We start from the raw sequence: 16379 nt of genomic DNA on the forward strand, positions 1-16379 counted from the left end.
TGCATTGTCCTTATGAAAGCATAATCTTTTTACAAAGTAGTACTCTTTCCTTACATTTCTTTTTATTTGTTGTAATGATGTTGAATTAATTCTCTAGTTGATTAAATAAAAATAAAGTGTATTATCTAATCTTGTCTACTTTCTACAGCTTTTACTCATTCGGATCAAGAGAGACCATGGGAACATTGACCTTGAGTGGCTTAGATACATCCCCCGTGCAAAGGCAAAGTAAGATAGACATATTTATATACTCATATTAGTGCTTTATAAACTTACACAAAATATGTGACCCTTTAAGGGACTTTAAAGAGTAGTGATTGTAAAATATTCATTTTAGTGAATTGACATTATAGTTTATACTTTGCAAATAAAAAAGAATCTTTTTGTCCATGCAGGGAGTACCTACAAAGTATAATAGGGATTGGATATAAAAGTGATGCCTGCATTCGTCTCTTAGCGCTGAGACATAGAGGATTTCCGGTAAGCTACCACATCAAAATTGAAATAGTTATTGTCATAGGAGAGTGCATGTAGAACTAACAAAATTATGACAAATTCTTCTTTATTTTAGGTTGATGTAAATGTAGCTCGCCTAGTGACAAGGCTAGGATGGGTCCCACTTGAACCTTTAGGTGATTCTATAGAGTTCCATATGGTGGAAAAGTAAGATCATCTTTTTGTTTTTGTCGTGCACATTCACATACTCGATTTCAATATTTCTCATCAACATCTTTTGTCCGTATAAAGAAATCCTGTCATGGCTAGAATTCAGAAGCGTCTTGAGCCCTTATTTTGCAAGATTCCTCCACACAAAGTGTAAGTTTTTTAGTTTGAACTGTTGATGTAGCTGCTTTCCTAGAATTTTGTCGATGGAATAGCATAATATATATATAATATGACATGATGAAAAATACAGGTATGAATTGCATTGTCAGCTGATAACATTTGGAAAGGTATGTACATTGGTTTGTTTCTTGAAAGGTATGTAAATGGATCTATTTATTTATTTTTGTTTTCTCAATACCGATGATGTGGTTTATTTGCTAGTCAATATGCAGCCAAAATCGACCAAATTGTGGTGCCTGCCCATTTACTAAAGATTGCAAGTACTACAAAAGTCTCTTTGAAGGGTTAGCTTCAATATACATAGTCTATTTAATACATCGTTGGTAATATATTGTTGTATTTATGACTTTTCTTTAGCCTGAGGAGCTAAACATATAAAAGTTTCAACTAGCGAAACTAAATATAAAGTTTTCTAGTCATCCTACTTATTCATAAAGCTACAACATTTTAATTTCATTAAGTACACTTTGTTCTAATGAAGAAAATAATGCAATTGATGTTTCTTAACAGAGGCATGCACACCCTTCTAAAGGATCATCGATGGGATAAAAGTGGGCAAACTAACATGGATGAAAGAATACATGGTGTTGTAATAGTCAAACCAAGTCGTGAACATATGTATCAGTGCCAAATTGAAATGGGAAAAAGTATAGAGAGACATAGCACTGAGCCTATTATTGAGATGCCACCAACTCCAGCACATGAATATCCAGAATCATCAAGTGAGGAAGGGTATGAACAAGAGTATCAGGAAGTGTATGAACAAGAGTATCAGCAAGAGTATGAACAAGAGTATCACAATATTGTTGATATAGAAGATGATATTCCGTATTTGGATCTTCGGCGAATAAAACCCGTCGAAAATGCAACATCCGAGCTATCATATGGAACCGATATGGTTTTGATCCATCCACGTGATAGCCCAATCCCAATTCAAAGAAGATATCGTCTGCGAACAGAGTACCTTGCGTATGGCAGAATTTCTCTTTCAATTAAGACAATCAAAATATGTTATAAAATATCTCTGCATGTCGATTTTTTAATATGCCACTTTTGCATTGTATAGGTACATAATCCCCGATGGGCACGAAATCTTGGACAAGGTTAGCTTAATTCCTCCATTCTTTATAATTTCTTTATGGAAGTAACAAACTCGTAATGACAAACTGCTTGGATTACTAGTTTGAACCAAGGGTTCATGGTGATTGCAACCCATACCTCTTTATAATTCGTGATTACAACGACCATATTGTGAATGCTACCATTCTGGTGAGTTAGTGTGCTTTGATCTCATCTACCACTTATAATTGTACGCTTTTGAAAATATTACAAGAACAATGCAGTCTTTCTCTTGGGAACTCCAATTTCAAGATCTATGAATGATTAAAAACCACTTTATTTCATAATAGATACCTTGCCGGACCGCGAACAGAGAAATATTTCCATTGGATGGTACATACTTTCAAATAAATGAGGTACACTATTTTCCATCCTTATTCTTCTAATAAAGTTTCTATTCAATATATGTCTTCTTACATACACAAAACTAAATTGTTTGACGTTGACTAACTAAAAATAGCATTCACTTTTCTAGGTTTTTGCAGATCATTCATCTACATGTTCACCTATACAAATAAAAAGAGATATTTTCTGGAACTTCGGAATGTGTAGGGTGTACTTTGGCACATCATTATCTACTATCACCAAAGGTATATTATCACTTATATATAAATTATAGAAAATATGAGATGAATAGTTATTCAATAAAAGCACTAATTACATTGCATCATTTACTCAGGTCAAACACAAGAAGGAATTCAACGTTTATATCATTCAGGTATATGGTTATGATCTGTTTCTTCTATGTGAACAAAACAACTAAAATATGATATGAAGTTACTGTATAGAAACAGAGGAGAGATTCAAAGGATTGTAAATACATAGTGCAATATGAACCTCCTCACTATTAATTTAGTTCTAAAGATAATATCTTTTAAATGCTATTAGTTAGCATATTTTTCTACCCTTTCTCTTAGGGTTCATTAACCATATATATGTTCATTTGGTGTTTCTCAATAAGATCAAATCATGACTTTTTAGATGGAGAAAAGTCATTTTTGTTTTTTCTTCACAATCAATTATGTTCGGATTTGTGCAGGGTACATATGTTGTAGAGAATTTGACCGCAGTAGCAGGCGTGCAACAATATTATCTGCTGCATTTCATAATGAACTGCAGAAAAAAACTGGCAAGAAAAGGCACATACCTGATTCAAGCCCGAATTCAGTGGAAGGCAATGACAAAGACAGAGCCCAATACAGTTAGATGTTGTCACTAGTTCTGAAGGAGCAATTGCAAAGAACTAAATTAGTTCTGTAAAGTTGTGTTTATATATTGTTTTATTTATCTCTACTACTACCTACTAATTGAGTTCTTCACCCCATTTTGTGGTGCTTTCCTCTGTCCAGTCCATCATCTAAAAACAAAGAGGCGTCAAACTTGATCCGTCCTAATGATATTGGCATTGGTGTGACAGCAGCCTCACGGTGCCAGCGTCGACTATCTGAAACATAATCTGAAAAGAAGCATGCACATTGTCTGGTCTGCACGCCAAAAACACCTGTAGAACGTTGGCTCTTAAAAAATTTCTGGCTCCGCCGTTGGCTACTGAATTATGCTGCTACCGCGCGGCCACGGCGTTGCCATTGGTGACAGCCTGAAGAAGCAGACGCTGAGCAAGTCAAATCCAATGCAGAATTAGAAGTTAGGGGAGCATTTTCAGATAGATAGATACATATATAGATGTTTCTTGATGTAGTTCTTTTTTTTTTGAGCAATCAATGGGGGGATTTTCCAACCTGGTTTTATTGAAAGGTGACACATTGTCACAAAGGATTTACAGAGATTGTTTTTGTAAGGGAGACTTTACAAGTATATACACGCTAGTCTAGGCAAACTGGTTTATAATCGAGTGAAGAAAAATACACCAAGCCGTGTTGACGTCCTTCTCTTTCTTCTTGAACCTGGGACGCCAAGCTTCTGCATCCATGGCACAGGCGTGTAACACCTGGCGAAGCGTAAGACTTTCATTGCGGAAGATAAGAGCATTTCGTCGCTTCCAAAGTTGCCAGCAGCACAATGCTATGAAGCTACTGAACTGTTTGACCGGAACGTTTTGGATCTTGGGCAAGGACTGTAATTGATGTACAGAAAGTCCATCATCGATTGAGTGCCCCAAGGCATTCTAGAACCCTCTTGCAAAAGGGCAGTGTAGCAGGATGTGATCCGTCGTTTCTTCCAACCCTTGGCAAACCTCACAGGTTTGGGTTGCTACAATTCTCTTCTTGAAAAGGTTTGCACGGCATTGTAATCTTCCCTTTGAGGCAAGCCACATGAAGAATTGAACTCTTGGGGGGAGCAGTCTTGATTTAGTTCTTCAGTGCCTGGCCGTTTTTCCTCCCATTCTTAGAGTTGTAATCCATGACAGGTTCCAAGAGCTGATGGCCTCACCCTTGTTCTGCTTTCTTCAACTCGTTCTTCCAGCTTTAACATTTCCCATGGAGGGCAGGAAGCCTATTTTCTCTTCCTACCTGTAGCTTGAGTTTTGTTTCATATATACAGAGGATTTTATTTCTCCTCTTGCTTTTCTCTATTGGCTCAAGATTTGTTAAACAATCTCTCAACAATTCTTTGTATTGTGCCTCCTCGCACGGTGGCACCCGTAACTTGAGTTTTGATTCATATATATAGTGGAACAAATGAAACAAAGTACAGATTATAGTGCACAGTTTTTTTCCCAACAGAGAACATATAGAGGATAACCGAACCCTGCAACTGCAATTAGGGACACTTCTATGCAGGGGCCTGCAATCCTATATATATATATATATATATATATATATATATATATATATATATATATATATATATATATATATATATATATATATATAAACCAATGCAAAAGAAAGATAGTGACACTAATTAAGGTTCAGAACATGTGAACTCTGAATCTCTGATGATCCCCGTTTTAAGAAAACATAAAAGAACAGGGGATGTAGGTGCGAAAAAGCCTTGTACCCTATCCCTTCGGCTTCCTCGAAGTCACGGTGCCACACTGCTTCCTCTTCCCCTTTCCTGCTCTGTTCGCCAGCTGCCCAGCGCCCTTCTGCTGGGACTGGAAGTGGAAGCCTTCAGCTCCTTTGCCTCGACCCGCCTTCTTCTGAGCTCCTCCCAAGACCCAAGGTTGCCCAACAATCCCCTTGACCAATTTGCTTCGTTAGCACCGCCGACCTCTGAGCTCACCGTCCCTTGCAGCCCAGAACGCGCACCAAATGCTTGCGACATTGTCACAATGGCCACGACGTCGTACCTAGCCTCCTACTCCCGCGCTTCGCCAGCACCGGCAGCGGCGGCTGCGTGCCCGTGCAATGGCCATGCCCGGCCACCCGCGCTGCGGCCTCAGCCTCGGCGGCGTGGGCACCGTCCCGCGCCCCTCCGGGTGTACGCCATCTCCGACCAAGACCGGCTCCTCGCCGCCCTGCGCGAGCAGTCTGACCCCGAGGCGGCGCTCCGGATGCTGAACTCGGCGCTCGCGCGGGAGGACTTCGCGCCCAGCTCCGCCGTGTACGAGGAGATCGTCCAGAAGCTCGGCACCGCCGGCGCGTTCGACCTGATGGAGGGCCTTGTCCGGGAGATGCGGCGGGAAGGGCACCAGGTCAGGGCTGTCGTGGTGCGGTCTTTCGTCGAGAGCTACGCGCGGCTGCGGCGGTTCGACGACGCCGTCGACCTTGTTCTGAACCAGCTCGACAATGACACCTTTGGGGTTCAGGCGGACACGGTGGTGTTCAACCACCTCCTCAATGTCCTTGTGGAGGGGAGCAAGTTGAAGCTTCTGGAGTCGGTCTACAATGAGATGACTGGTCGGGGGATTCAGCCTGATGTTGTGACACTCAACACGCTGATCAAGGCGCTGTGCCGGGCACATCAGGTCAGGACCGCGGTCTTGATGCTGGAAGAGATGTCGAGCCATGGTGTGGCGCCTGATGAGACCACATTCACCACGCTGATGCAAGGCTTTATTGAGGAGGGAAGCATTGAAGCGGCTCTGAGGGTGAAGGCGAAGATGATGGAAGCTGGATGCTCACCGACAGGGGTGACTGTTAATGTTCTGATTAATGGCTACTGCAAGATGGGGAGAGTGGAGGATGCACTTGGCTACATACAGCAAGAGATTGCTGATGGATTTGAGCCTGATCAGGTCACATATAACACTTTTGTTCACGGGTTGTGCCAGAACGGGCATGTCAGCCATGCCTTGAAAGTCATGGATCTGATGCTTCAGGAGGGCCATGATCCTGATGTTTTCACCTACAATACTGTCATCAACTGCCTCAGTAAAAATGGAGAGCTTGATGAGGCTAAAGGAATTGTAAATCAGATGGTGGATAGGGGTTGTTTGCCTGACACCACCACATTCAACACTCTCATTGTTGCTCTGTCCTCACAGAATCGTCTTGAGGAAGCATTGGACCTTGCGCGTGAGCTAACTGTGAAGGGGCTTTCTCCGGATGTCTATACTTTCAATATTTTGATCAATGCCCTTTGCAAGGTAGGAGATCCTCATCTTGGCATTCGGTTGTTTGAGGAGATGAAGAGCAGCGGATGCACCCCTGATGAAGTTACATACAACATTTTGATTGATCATCTTTGCTCAATGGGGAAGCTTGGAAATGCTTTGGATTTGTTGAATGAGATGGAATCCAATGGTTGCCCTCGGAGTACAGTGACATATAACACAATAATTGATGCGCTATGCAAGAAAATGAGAATAGAAGAAGCTGAGGAGGTTTTTGATCAAATGGATGCACAGGGTATTTCAAGGAGTGCTGTCACATTTAATACGCTTATTGATGGCTTGTGCAAGGCCAAGAGGATTGATGACGCAACAGAACTCATTGAACAGATGGTGAAGGAAGGATTGCAACCTAATAATATCACTTATAATTCTATTCTAACACATTATTGCAAGCAGGGGAACATCAAGAAAGCAGCTGATATTTTAGAAACTATGACAGCAAATGGATTTGAAATTGATGTTGTCACATATGGAACACTCATTAACGGTCTATGCAAGGCTGGTAGGACTCAGGTTGCTTTGAAGCTTTTAAGAGGCATGCGAATTAAAGGGATTAGGCCTACTCCAAAAGCTTACAACCCTGTGATACAGTCTTTGTTTAGACGGAATAATTTAAGAGATGCCCTTAATCTTTTCAGGGAGATGACTGAGGTGGGTGAGCCTCCTGATGCCCTCACATATAAGATTGTTTTCCGTAGTCTCTGTCGTGGTGGAGGGCCTATCAAAGAAGCTTTTGATTTCTTGGTGGAGATGGTGAATAAGGGTTTCATGCCTGAGTTTTCATCCTTCCGTATGCTAGCTGAAGGTCTATTGAATCTGGGCATGGATGATTATCTTATTAGTGCTATTGAACTAATTATAGAAAAGGCCAAATTCAGAGAATCTGATGCTTCTGCGATAAGAGGATATCTCAAGATCCGCAAATATTATGATGCATTAGCAACTTTTGGCCGTCTCCTAGAGATAAACAACCCTCAGTGGACATATCGTTGATGCCTGAGAATGTATCATGTAAATGACGGAGTAGATGAAAAATTTTGTGGTTGCTAGATTGGCTTAAACTTTTGCAGCAGTGGTGTAATAGATGTCTATCTCATCGCTTTGTAGTACTGATGTCAGCAGAGTATGGGATGCTCTCTTGCTTCTGGAGAGCTCCTTACCTTCATGTCCACCGTGAATCCTCTTTTGAGGCTCCTGTATTTCTTGGGTAGCTAGCTAATGATCACAATATTCTTGCTGCTCTTTCAAATGATGCTACATTTATCATTACTTTTCTTTTAATAATTAGGGATTCTTTTCAGGATTTTTATTTTTCACATCCAGAAATTTCAGGGGCAACAGATTTTAGCTATCTTACAATGTGTTGTTCATAAACTTTTGTGAGTGACTTCATACTAAGCGTTTTAAGGTGGTTTATAAGACTACCTTACATCCTATTATATTCCTTGCAAAAAAAAAAGGTCTGCTAGGTAGAATGATACTGGTGGTCACATATATACTCGTATACTCAAGGAGGGCATCATAAAGGTTGATTATTAGTACAGAGCATTTTGTGAGGTGAGGGACTGACCATATTATCTGATTCCTTGTCCTTCTCACATTACATGGACTGTGCATGTCTGGTGTCTATGATCAGTATCAGTGTCATGTGTATGAAAATAGCTGCTTTTCATGGTGATGGTTAGCTGAAGTAAAATGTTTCTGCAGGTTCTTACGGAACTGAAAGTATTATCATTGTCATGTGAATGGAAACATCTTTCATGTTAGTTACGAAAAATCTGTATTACTTAACTATCTGTAGAATGTTCCTTGCAAAGAAGATGAAAAGAACATCCAACATCCAGGAGAACTTCATGGATACCTGTGTGGTACTGTGGTGAATCCACTTTGGCATATTTTGATTGCAGAACCACACAACAACTTTGGAAACTGAAACAGAAACCTGATTAGCTTATCCATCCTTTTTAAAGGAAACTATGGTTCATGGATGTTCTGCTAACTGTTTCTAGTTATATTATATCTGTTATATTCATTTTCTAGTGCCTTAAGCCTTGAGTTTTGTACTGACAGGTTGCACAAATGCTAATGTATATTTATATTTATAATTCGTGATGGTATCCGATTGTATGATGTTTGTGGTTGTAGCACGCGGTGCCTTCTATATGATACTCCTACTACCATTGTTCCTCTATGATGACTGGCTGATACAGAAGGTTGTTTGCCCTTTGGTTTATGAGATAGGGAATTTGCTTCCAAGCATTGTATGGGATTATGTGTTTTAAATGCTTTGCGGTTCATCTAAAGGCATGTATCACTGCACCAATGTAAGACAGTAAGAGCTGTCCCTATTGTATTTTTTGTTGAACTCCAGAGGCAAAGAAGACTTTCGTGTCTGCTACCCATTGTGGATTTGTAGTTATTAGTAGTTTGCAAAATGGGAATTACATTGTTGGGCTGTTCGGCTGTAGCTACGGTACTCTGTGAGATAGAAATAAGCTGCAGTCGCAGCAGCTGGCTTATTCATCTCTCGAAAAATACTGTAGTCCGGCTTATTCATCTTTTCACAAAATACTGTAGTTGCAGCTGCAGCCATTGTGTAACCTCTACATACTCTACTCTGTTTTCATTGCGGTGAGTGAGTAGAAGGTCCGTAAAAATTGGTGGGCTATCAACACGAAAACTTTTCACAAAGTACACTCAAGTGTGAATCATTTCTAAATTTCATACAGTTGCCATCTAGCATTGTGCCGTTTGTCTTCTTATTAGAACATTTTTCAGCTAGTTCTGTTTGTGTTTGCATGTTCGGCATTCGATACATCGATATGATTACACTGAAACCGCAATAAGTAACCAGCACTAAGAAGTTGAACACTATCCAAGCTCAGAAAGGCGGGCACTGATTTTTTCTCGCAAATCACTTCATCCCTGTTCAGTGGCATCATTCAACAACAACAGTAACGATTAAGTTAAATCATCATTTATTTCATTGAGAACAATTAATAATAAGAGCATATTGTATTTCATTTCCGTCAATCACTAGAAGTCATAAGATGAGTTTTGGGGTTGCGAGGGGGTTATACCAGCATAATTTTGTCACTTCTCTACGAAATCAAGGCGTGAAAAGAAATAGGAGATTAGAAGCTCTAAACGACGACCCTGGACAAAAATATTATCAACTACAAAGTTGTAAAACATATTGAGATGAGCCACAACTTTATTGACGTTAACATCTAAGGTCATTTGAAAAATTCAAAACAAATGAATTTTAAAATTAGAGAACTTAAAACGAATACATGTGTCTCTAAACAATCTGAGATAAACAAGTTATCAATTACAAAGTTGTTAATCTTAGTTCAAGCTATAACTTTGCTATAGACTGTGTCACAATCGAGGTTATTTTATTTTTTTTTAATAAAATATGTTAACTTAAACCAATTATTTGAGCCTCTAAAATATATTAAATTTATAAGTTATCAACTATAAAGTTGTAGATTGTAAAGACCTCGACAACTTTGATATAAAGTTTATGTTCATGCGACTTCATAAAAAAAGTTTGCGTATTTTTATATAAAAGAAAGGAGAAGGACCGAATAATGGATCAGTCCCACTGCCAAGTCAGCGAACCACCTAAGAAACCACTTTAAAAATAGTCAAGAGGGTATTTGTCCCGTTTTAAAAGCTGAAACATATATGTTGTTCAGTATTAAGGCCCCGTTTGGCAGGGCTTCTCCAGCGACTTCAGGAGTCGTTTTTCTGTCAAACTGGGTAAAATGAAATGGCTCCACCAATGAAGCTCCTAAAAACGTGCTCTATAGAGTTTTGGGGTGCGAAGGAGCCAAAAATAGTGCCTTCTTCTGGCTTCACTTCATCCTACGTGGCATTCCGTGAGAGCACATTTTAAGGAAGGAGGTGTTTTGCCAAATGATTTACAAAACGGCTCCAGCTCCACCGATAGAGCTATTTATGAAGCTGAAGCCTCAAAAAACAGCTTCACTGGTGAAGTAGAGCCATGCTAAACGGGATCTAAGTTCGAGAAAGCCTTTCAAATTCAGTGATTAGTTGGGAGTGAATTAGACTTCTCTCTTAGCGAATAAACATTTTCTCATCCTCTTAGGCCTTGTTTAGATGCACCCAAAAACCAAAAATTTTACAAGATTCCCCATCACATCGAATCTTGCGGCACATGCATGGAGTATTAAATATAGATAAAAATAAAAACTAATTACACAGTTTGTCTGTAAATCGCGAGACGAATCTTTTAAGTCTAGTTACTCTGTAATTGGACAATGATTATCAAATAAAAACGAAAGTGCTACAGTGCCAAAATCCAAAAAGTTTTTACATATAAACAAGCCCTTAGTGCGATTCACTGAAGATTGAACCAAGTAAGCGACCCAGGTAGCCCATTAGTAGCTAGGATTCAGCCCATTAGTGAGTCCTCTGTCTTCTCTTCCACCTTTGTCCGTTGCCTCAACGCAAGTCTACTACCCCCGCCGGTCTCCTACCCCCCAGATCTGCCCATCCGCCATGGCGCCTCCACCGCACCGCCACCTGCTGCTGCTGCTGCTCCTCCTCCCCCTCGTCCTCCTCGCGGCCACACCTGCCGGCGCTGATGACCTTGTCTCGGAGCTCCAGTCCCTCCGCGCGCGGTCCCCGTCCGGCGTGATCCACCTCACCGACACCGCTGTCACCCGTTTCCTCACCGCCCCCTCCTCGCGCCGCCCCTACTCCGTGCTCGTCTTCTTCGACGCCGCTTCGCTCCACTCCAAGCCCGACCTCCACCTGCCCCAGCTCCGCACCGAGTTCGCGCTCCTCTCCGCCTCCTTCCTCGCCCACAACCCCGATTCCGGCGACCTCTTCTTCGCCGACATCGAGTTCGCCGAGTCGCAGCACTCCTTCCACCAGTTCGGCGTCAACTCGCTGCCCCATGTCCGCCTTATCCGCCCCGAGCACGCCACCCTGTCGAAATCCGAGCAGATGGACCAGTCCCACTTCTCGCGCCTCGCCGACTCCATGGCCGAGTTTATCGAGTCCCGCACGGGCCTCGAGGTTGGGCCCATCGTACGCCCGCCGCTCCTCTCACGCAACCAGATCATCCTGCTCGGCATCCTCTTCCTCATCTCCATCCCTTTCATGATCAAGAGGATCATCGATGGGGAGACCCTGCTGCATGACCGCCGGGTCTGGATGGCTGGGGCGCTCTTTGTCTACTTCTTCAGCGTCTCTGGGGGCATGTACGGGATCATCAGGCACACGCCCATGTTCCTCACCGACCGCGCGGATCCCAACAAGCTCGTGTTCTTCTACCAGGGGTCAGGGATGCAGCTGGGGGCTGAGGGGTTTGCTGTCGGGTTCTTGTACACACTCGTGGGTCTCATGATCGCTGGGGTGACACACTTGTTGGTGAAGGTGGAGAGCCTGCAGACGCAGCGATTTGCGATGCTCGCTGTCATGGCGATTGGGTGGTGGGCTGTTAGGAAGGTGATCTACTTGGATAACTGGAAGACTGGTTATAGCATTCATACCTTCTTCCCGAGCAGCTGGAGGTGAAATTCTTGCCGAGTGGGATGGATGCTTTCCTTTACTTTCAGAGGTATGGAATAACATCCCACCTTTTTCCAATTCTGTTGTCGGCATATTGGTCGCGATTGTTGCGTTAACATTGGGTGACCCTGAGTATAAATGATCTTGTCTTAGGTTCATAATTGATAATTCATACATGTGTTTAAGCAAAAGATGTACTGGCTTGAAAATCCAAAAACAACCTTGGGTTGATGATAATCCAGCGTTGAAATAAATGGTGTGGAGCATCTCCCTATGAAACTGATTTCTGTATCTCCAATTACTTGAAGCAATTTCCTTGGCAGTTAGCATGCTTTGTAAAATAATTGTAGTATCCTGAAAAACCAATAATTATCTTATGTATTTGTCATTCTGAGGATGGTCATTTCTAACAGATTATCCGGTACACTATTAACCAAAAAAATATTTGATGATGCATTGATATCTAGTGATCTTTTAGCAGCGTGTTTTCTTGTGTTTCCTCGGTTTGGTTACTGTCCTAGCAAACTGGACAGAGAACTGATTTTGAATTGGATTCCATTCCTTACCCTTGATTTGAGCTCTCCATTTCTTTCCGTTCTTTCATTCCATCTTTAAAAAAATCATATGCATTAGCATGTGTACGCTATGCCCTACAATGCTTTGTTTTTGAGAATTATGTTACTTTGTAGTATCTTTCTTGTGCTGGTGGTGGTGGCTGTATGCTTGTGGAGACATGTGCGATCATGCGTAATTAGTTGTAGCATCTTTCTTAGATGCTCATAGTTGTATGTCAATTGTGTTTATTTGGGATCACCGGATCAGTACTGTATTCCGTAGAAGAGGCTGTTTGTCCCATGCTCTCCATGGCTCAGTTCTACTCATATGGCGTCCAATATTTGTTTTGCCTGAACAGGCAATTTTTACTGTTACATCAAAGTTCTTTTAAAGAATTGGGATGCACGATGAGGATGTCAAACTCAAGGAGTTCGAAAGATTCTTTTACCAAGAGGATGCAGTGTGCATATAAAGATTCAGATGTGCTACTTTTGGTCACATGGCTCAACTGAAGCCTTTTAACATCAAGCATACAGTGCTATTTGTCTGTAGCAGGATAGTATTTATGAGATACACTAAAAAGTAATATTTTCATAATTCAAAGATAGTTAAACATTTGTTTTTTAATATTCAGAAAAAAAGATAACATGTTTGGATTACGTTGACCAGGATATGAACCTAGTTCTGTACAGTTTCAACTATTATGGCTTGGCAATTTCATTCAGTGTCATAGTGGCGGCATCTGGGTTGGGACTTGGGACTTGGGACACATTCGAATTTGGTGTCTGATGATTGGCTGTTCCATATTGATACCGCTTGCGGGCCCCCAATTGTGGGGCTTCAATGACATTTACTTATTATAAAATTGAGCTTATGACAGTGAGTAAATTAAATTTCTGAGTGATTTGTTGCTAACGGTATAGAATAGATGGTACAAATGGTAACAATGTGAATTCAAATGGTATCAAAGTGACCTGAAAATTCAATACTATTCTAACTTTCTAATATTAGAAAGATAAAGAGCTATGAGTAACAATCTGTGGTGCTGTCTCAAAGTTTCTAAGTTCTATATTAATCTTTGGTTCAGCACTTTAAGTAGAACATGTATACTGAGTCACGAGTCCTCTTATATATTATTCGTACTCTTTCAGGTCACACTAGTTTTAACTTTGTGAGGGCAATGAGATACCACTTTGAAAACTGATATTATAATCCTACATTCATAAATAGGAAATATTTTCTGAATTTTGGATTTGGATTATAGAATTCAGTGATTCTATGAAACATGTGCTTTTTCTAAAAGAAAAACTTTAGCAACTATCAGGATGCTATCCTGAATGGATGATTTTACCTTTGAGTTTTTGTAGTGTTTTTACTTTTTACCACTATTTAGTGTGATCTAGAATCTAGAACTAGAGAAAATGCTACCACTTAAAACCTGAATTTCTTGAGTGTCAGGCAGCGAAATAGTTAAAATGAGATTGTTAAGTTTTCCTGTTTGCGGTACCCAATCTGGATCCATAGCAGATCTGTATGATTTATAAATGGGGTGTTGAGGAGTAAAAAAATAAATTTGTTGGGGAGCACGAAGTTCTAAACCGTGGGTGTCACTTGTAAGCATGCTAGCTCGAACCAAATAAATATAGTGTGCAAAAAGCGCATCAGATTTAACATATAATGTGGACTTGGAGGATTATGGCCATCAGTGTATTCCCTTGAGTTATATACTTTCTAGCTAACATTTTTGCTTAGGTATGCTAAGGTACTTTCCAGTATCTAGTATGAACTTGGAATTTAGCAATAGAATATCATGAAGCTATGACTTCTTTTTGTTATTGATGCTCTTGACCAGTGTTACCTGGACACAGGTGCCAGTGTGAGTGGAGGGTGTCTGTGTCCAGATTTGGGTGCAGGTGCCTAATCCGGCGAACTCTAGAAAATAGGATTTGGGGTTTGTCTAATATATTAATTATTATTGTTGTTAATTAGAAAAGAAAAGAAATTCATTTACACAATCTTGTGTGCAATGTTTTATCATCGTGTTACGTTTAACTAATCCATACATGTCAAATTCATGGGCAAATGCATCAAAAGTTTAAAAAGGAGAGAAAAAGAACAGGAGAGGGAACAAAGAAAGATATATGCTATTGGGCTGCCTTTTACAGGCCTACTCAGTCCACCTAAACAAATCTTGCCCTAACCTTCACTAGGCGTATGCAGGGACACAGCTAGTAGCTGCAACCGCTCCCTCCTCTTATTGCCAAGACTACACCGACCTCTGATCTCTTGTTCCCATCGCAGAGCTGCTACGGCCATCCCCTTGCATCTGGGACTCGCAAAATTGATTGGCGCTGCCCTTCTCATCTTCACTGGTGCTCTTAATTCCCTAGGAATCAGATGTTGCTAACTTAGCAGACTGGAAGGGCAAGGCTGAGGACCTGCGGTTCTTATCAAGTTATCATCTTTAACGCTGGCAGACTCTTCAGCCCTTCTCCACTTTTCATCCTCCATGCTCTGTGGTTGGCCATCCTCCAAAGAAACCTGTTTGCCTCCGGTGCTGCTCTGGCATGTCTGATACATGTTGCCCTGTGTTGAGCATGAGTTGACACTGCAAAATTTCTTTGGGCTTGCGTATCCATGTAACATTGTTCTTGATCAAACTTTTCTTGAAGCTACCACATGCTAAGATGGCATTAGCATGTATTGAAGCTACCACACACTTTCCAGGAAGTGATTGTTTTGTTCACTTTTTGTGTGATCTTATGTGATTTTACTTGTTCATACTTCTTTCTCAAGGAAATGAGTTCTAAGCTAGAGGGAATACTCAAAGTGATTCTGAAACTTAAATTGGAGATGCAATTTTGTGAAAATAGTGTGCAGTTATTTCTAGTTTTCCTACTGCTGACGATTTGCTTATTTAATTTCAGGGTATGAAGTCGTCCAAATTGACATGCCAAAAGTTTAAGGTTGCAGTTTCTCAGCTGCTCTAGTATGAAATAGAGAGAGAACTCAAGTTATTTTAGCTGAATTTTCAATTCTGTTACTCAAAAAGAAAAGTCCCAATTTTGAACTCCTATATATGATGTGGTACTTTTACTTGGTTTAACAAGACAATGGTAAACTTAGTTGATCATGCCCTGCTTACAGCCTTTGGATGATCACTGCATTGAATGATCTGGTCTGGAAGTTTGGTATGGACTTGTGGTATCTGGATTGTATCCAGGGAAATTTTGTCCATATTGTGATATCTGGATTGCGAGGCTGTCGTACAGATATTTAAAGACATTATCTGCCGTTCTTGATGTAATGTGCATCAGTCTCGTTTAAATGTCTACTGGTTCTTACAGAGTTGAATTGGTTGTTAGTACAAACAACTCTTACAGGAACAAAGAGCCCTTAAATCAGGGCTTTTATTTTTATATTTGAAAGCTCCTGTACTTTTGAGGGCCATTTTTCTTGGTTCAACTCCATCAAGGATTCTAAATCAGGGTCTTTTTTTTTTTCTTATTGTATGTGGGATATGTTCATCGTTTACATATCGTTTTCGGTTTTTTTTTTACATCTCATTGAACGGGCGTGGGTGTGGCAGTGGCCGGAGCTTGTGGATGTGCCAGCTGAGTTCAGGCGGCTGGAGCTTACAGTGTGGGTGCCGGTGGCCGAAGGAGCTTAAGCTCGACGTCGGGGTCTATTGAAGGCCTTGGGGTTTATTGTCATGGCCATTGTTATCAAATCTGCCATGTCAGATTTTTTTAAGTTAAACCATTTTTAGTTTGATCAATCAAGTTTTAAAAAGTAT

The 16379-nt window shown here is 40.9% G+C and overlaps 3 protein-coding genes across 3 annotated transcripts; all 3 read left to right on the forward strand.

Moving 5' to 3' along the window:
- LOC110432054 (protein ROS1-like) lies at window positions 571-3241 on the forward strand. Its single transcript, XM_021452041.1, has 10 exons — window positions 571-663; window positions 748-816; window positions 917-1130; window positions 1357-1815; window positions 1913-1949; window positions 2029-2115; window positions 2256-2321; window positions 2441-2555; window positions 2645-2683; window positions 3005-3241. Exons 4-10 carry the CDS (start codon window positions 1361-1363, stop codon window positions 3169-3171), a joined length of 966 nt encoding a protein of 321 aa, XP_021307716.1. The 5' UTR covers window positions 571-663; window positions 748-816; window positions 917-1130; window positions 1357-1360; the 3' UTR covers window positions 3172-3241.
- LOC8065663 (pentatricopeptide repeat-containing protein At3g53700, chloroplastic) lies at window positions 4923-7784 on the forward strand. Its single transcript, XM_002464295.2, has 2 exons — window positions 4923-5091; window positions 5164-7784. Exon 2 carries the CDS (start codon window positions 5201-5203, stop codon window positions 7475-7477), a length of 2277 nt encoding a protein of 758 aa, XP_002464340.1. The 5' UTR covers window positions 4923-5091; window positions 5164-5200; the 3' UTR covers window positions 7478-7784.
- On the forward strand, window positions 10869-15929 carry LOC8065664 (probable dolichyl-diphosphooligosaccharide--protein glycosyltransferase subunit 3). The gene is made up of 2 exons (XM_002464296.2): window positions 10869-12077; window positions 15511-15929. Exon 1 carries the CDS (start codon window positions 11012-11014, stop codon window positions 12032-12034), a length of 1023 nt encoding a protein of 340 aa, XP_002464341.1. The 5' UTR covers window positions 10869-11011; the 3' UTR covers window positions 12035-12077; window positions 15511-15929.

The sequence above is a fragment of the Sorghum bicolor genome, chromosome 1, assembly GCF_000003195.3.
Source record: "Sorghum bicolor cultivar BTx623 chromosome 1, Sorghum_bicolor_NCBIv3, whole genome shotgun sequence".
Classification (NCBI taxonomy): Eukaryota; Viridiplantae; Streptophyta; class Magnoliopsida; order Poales; family Poaceae; genus Sorghum; species Sorghum bicolor.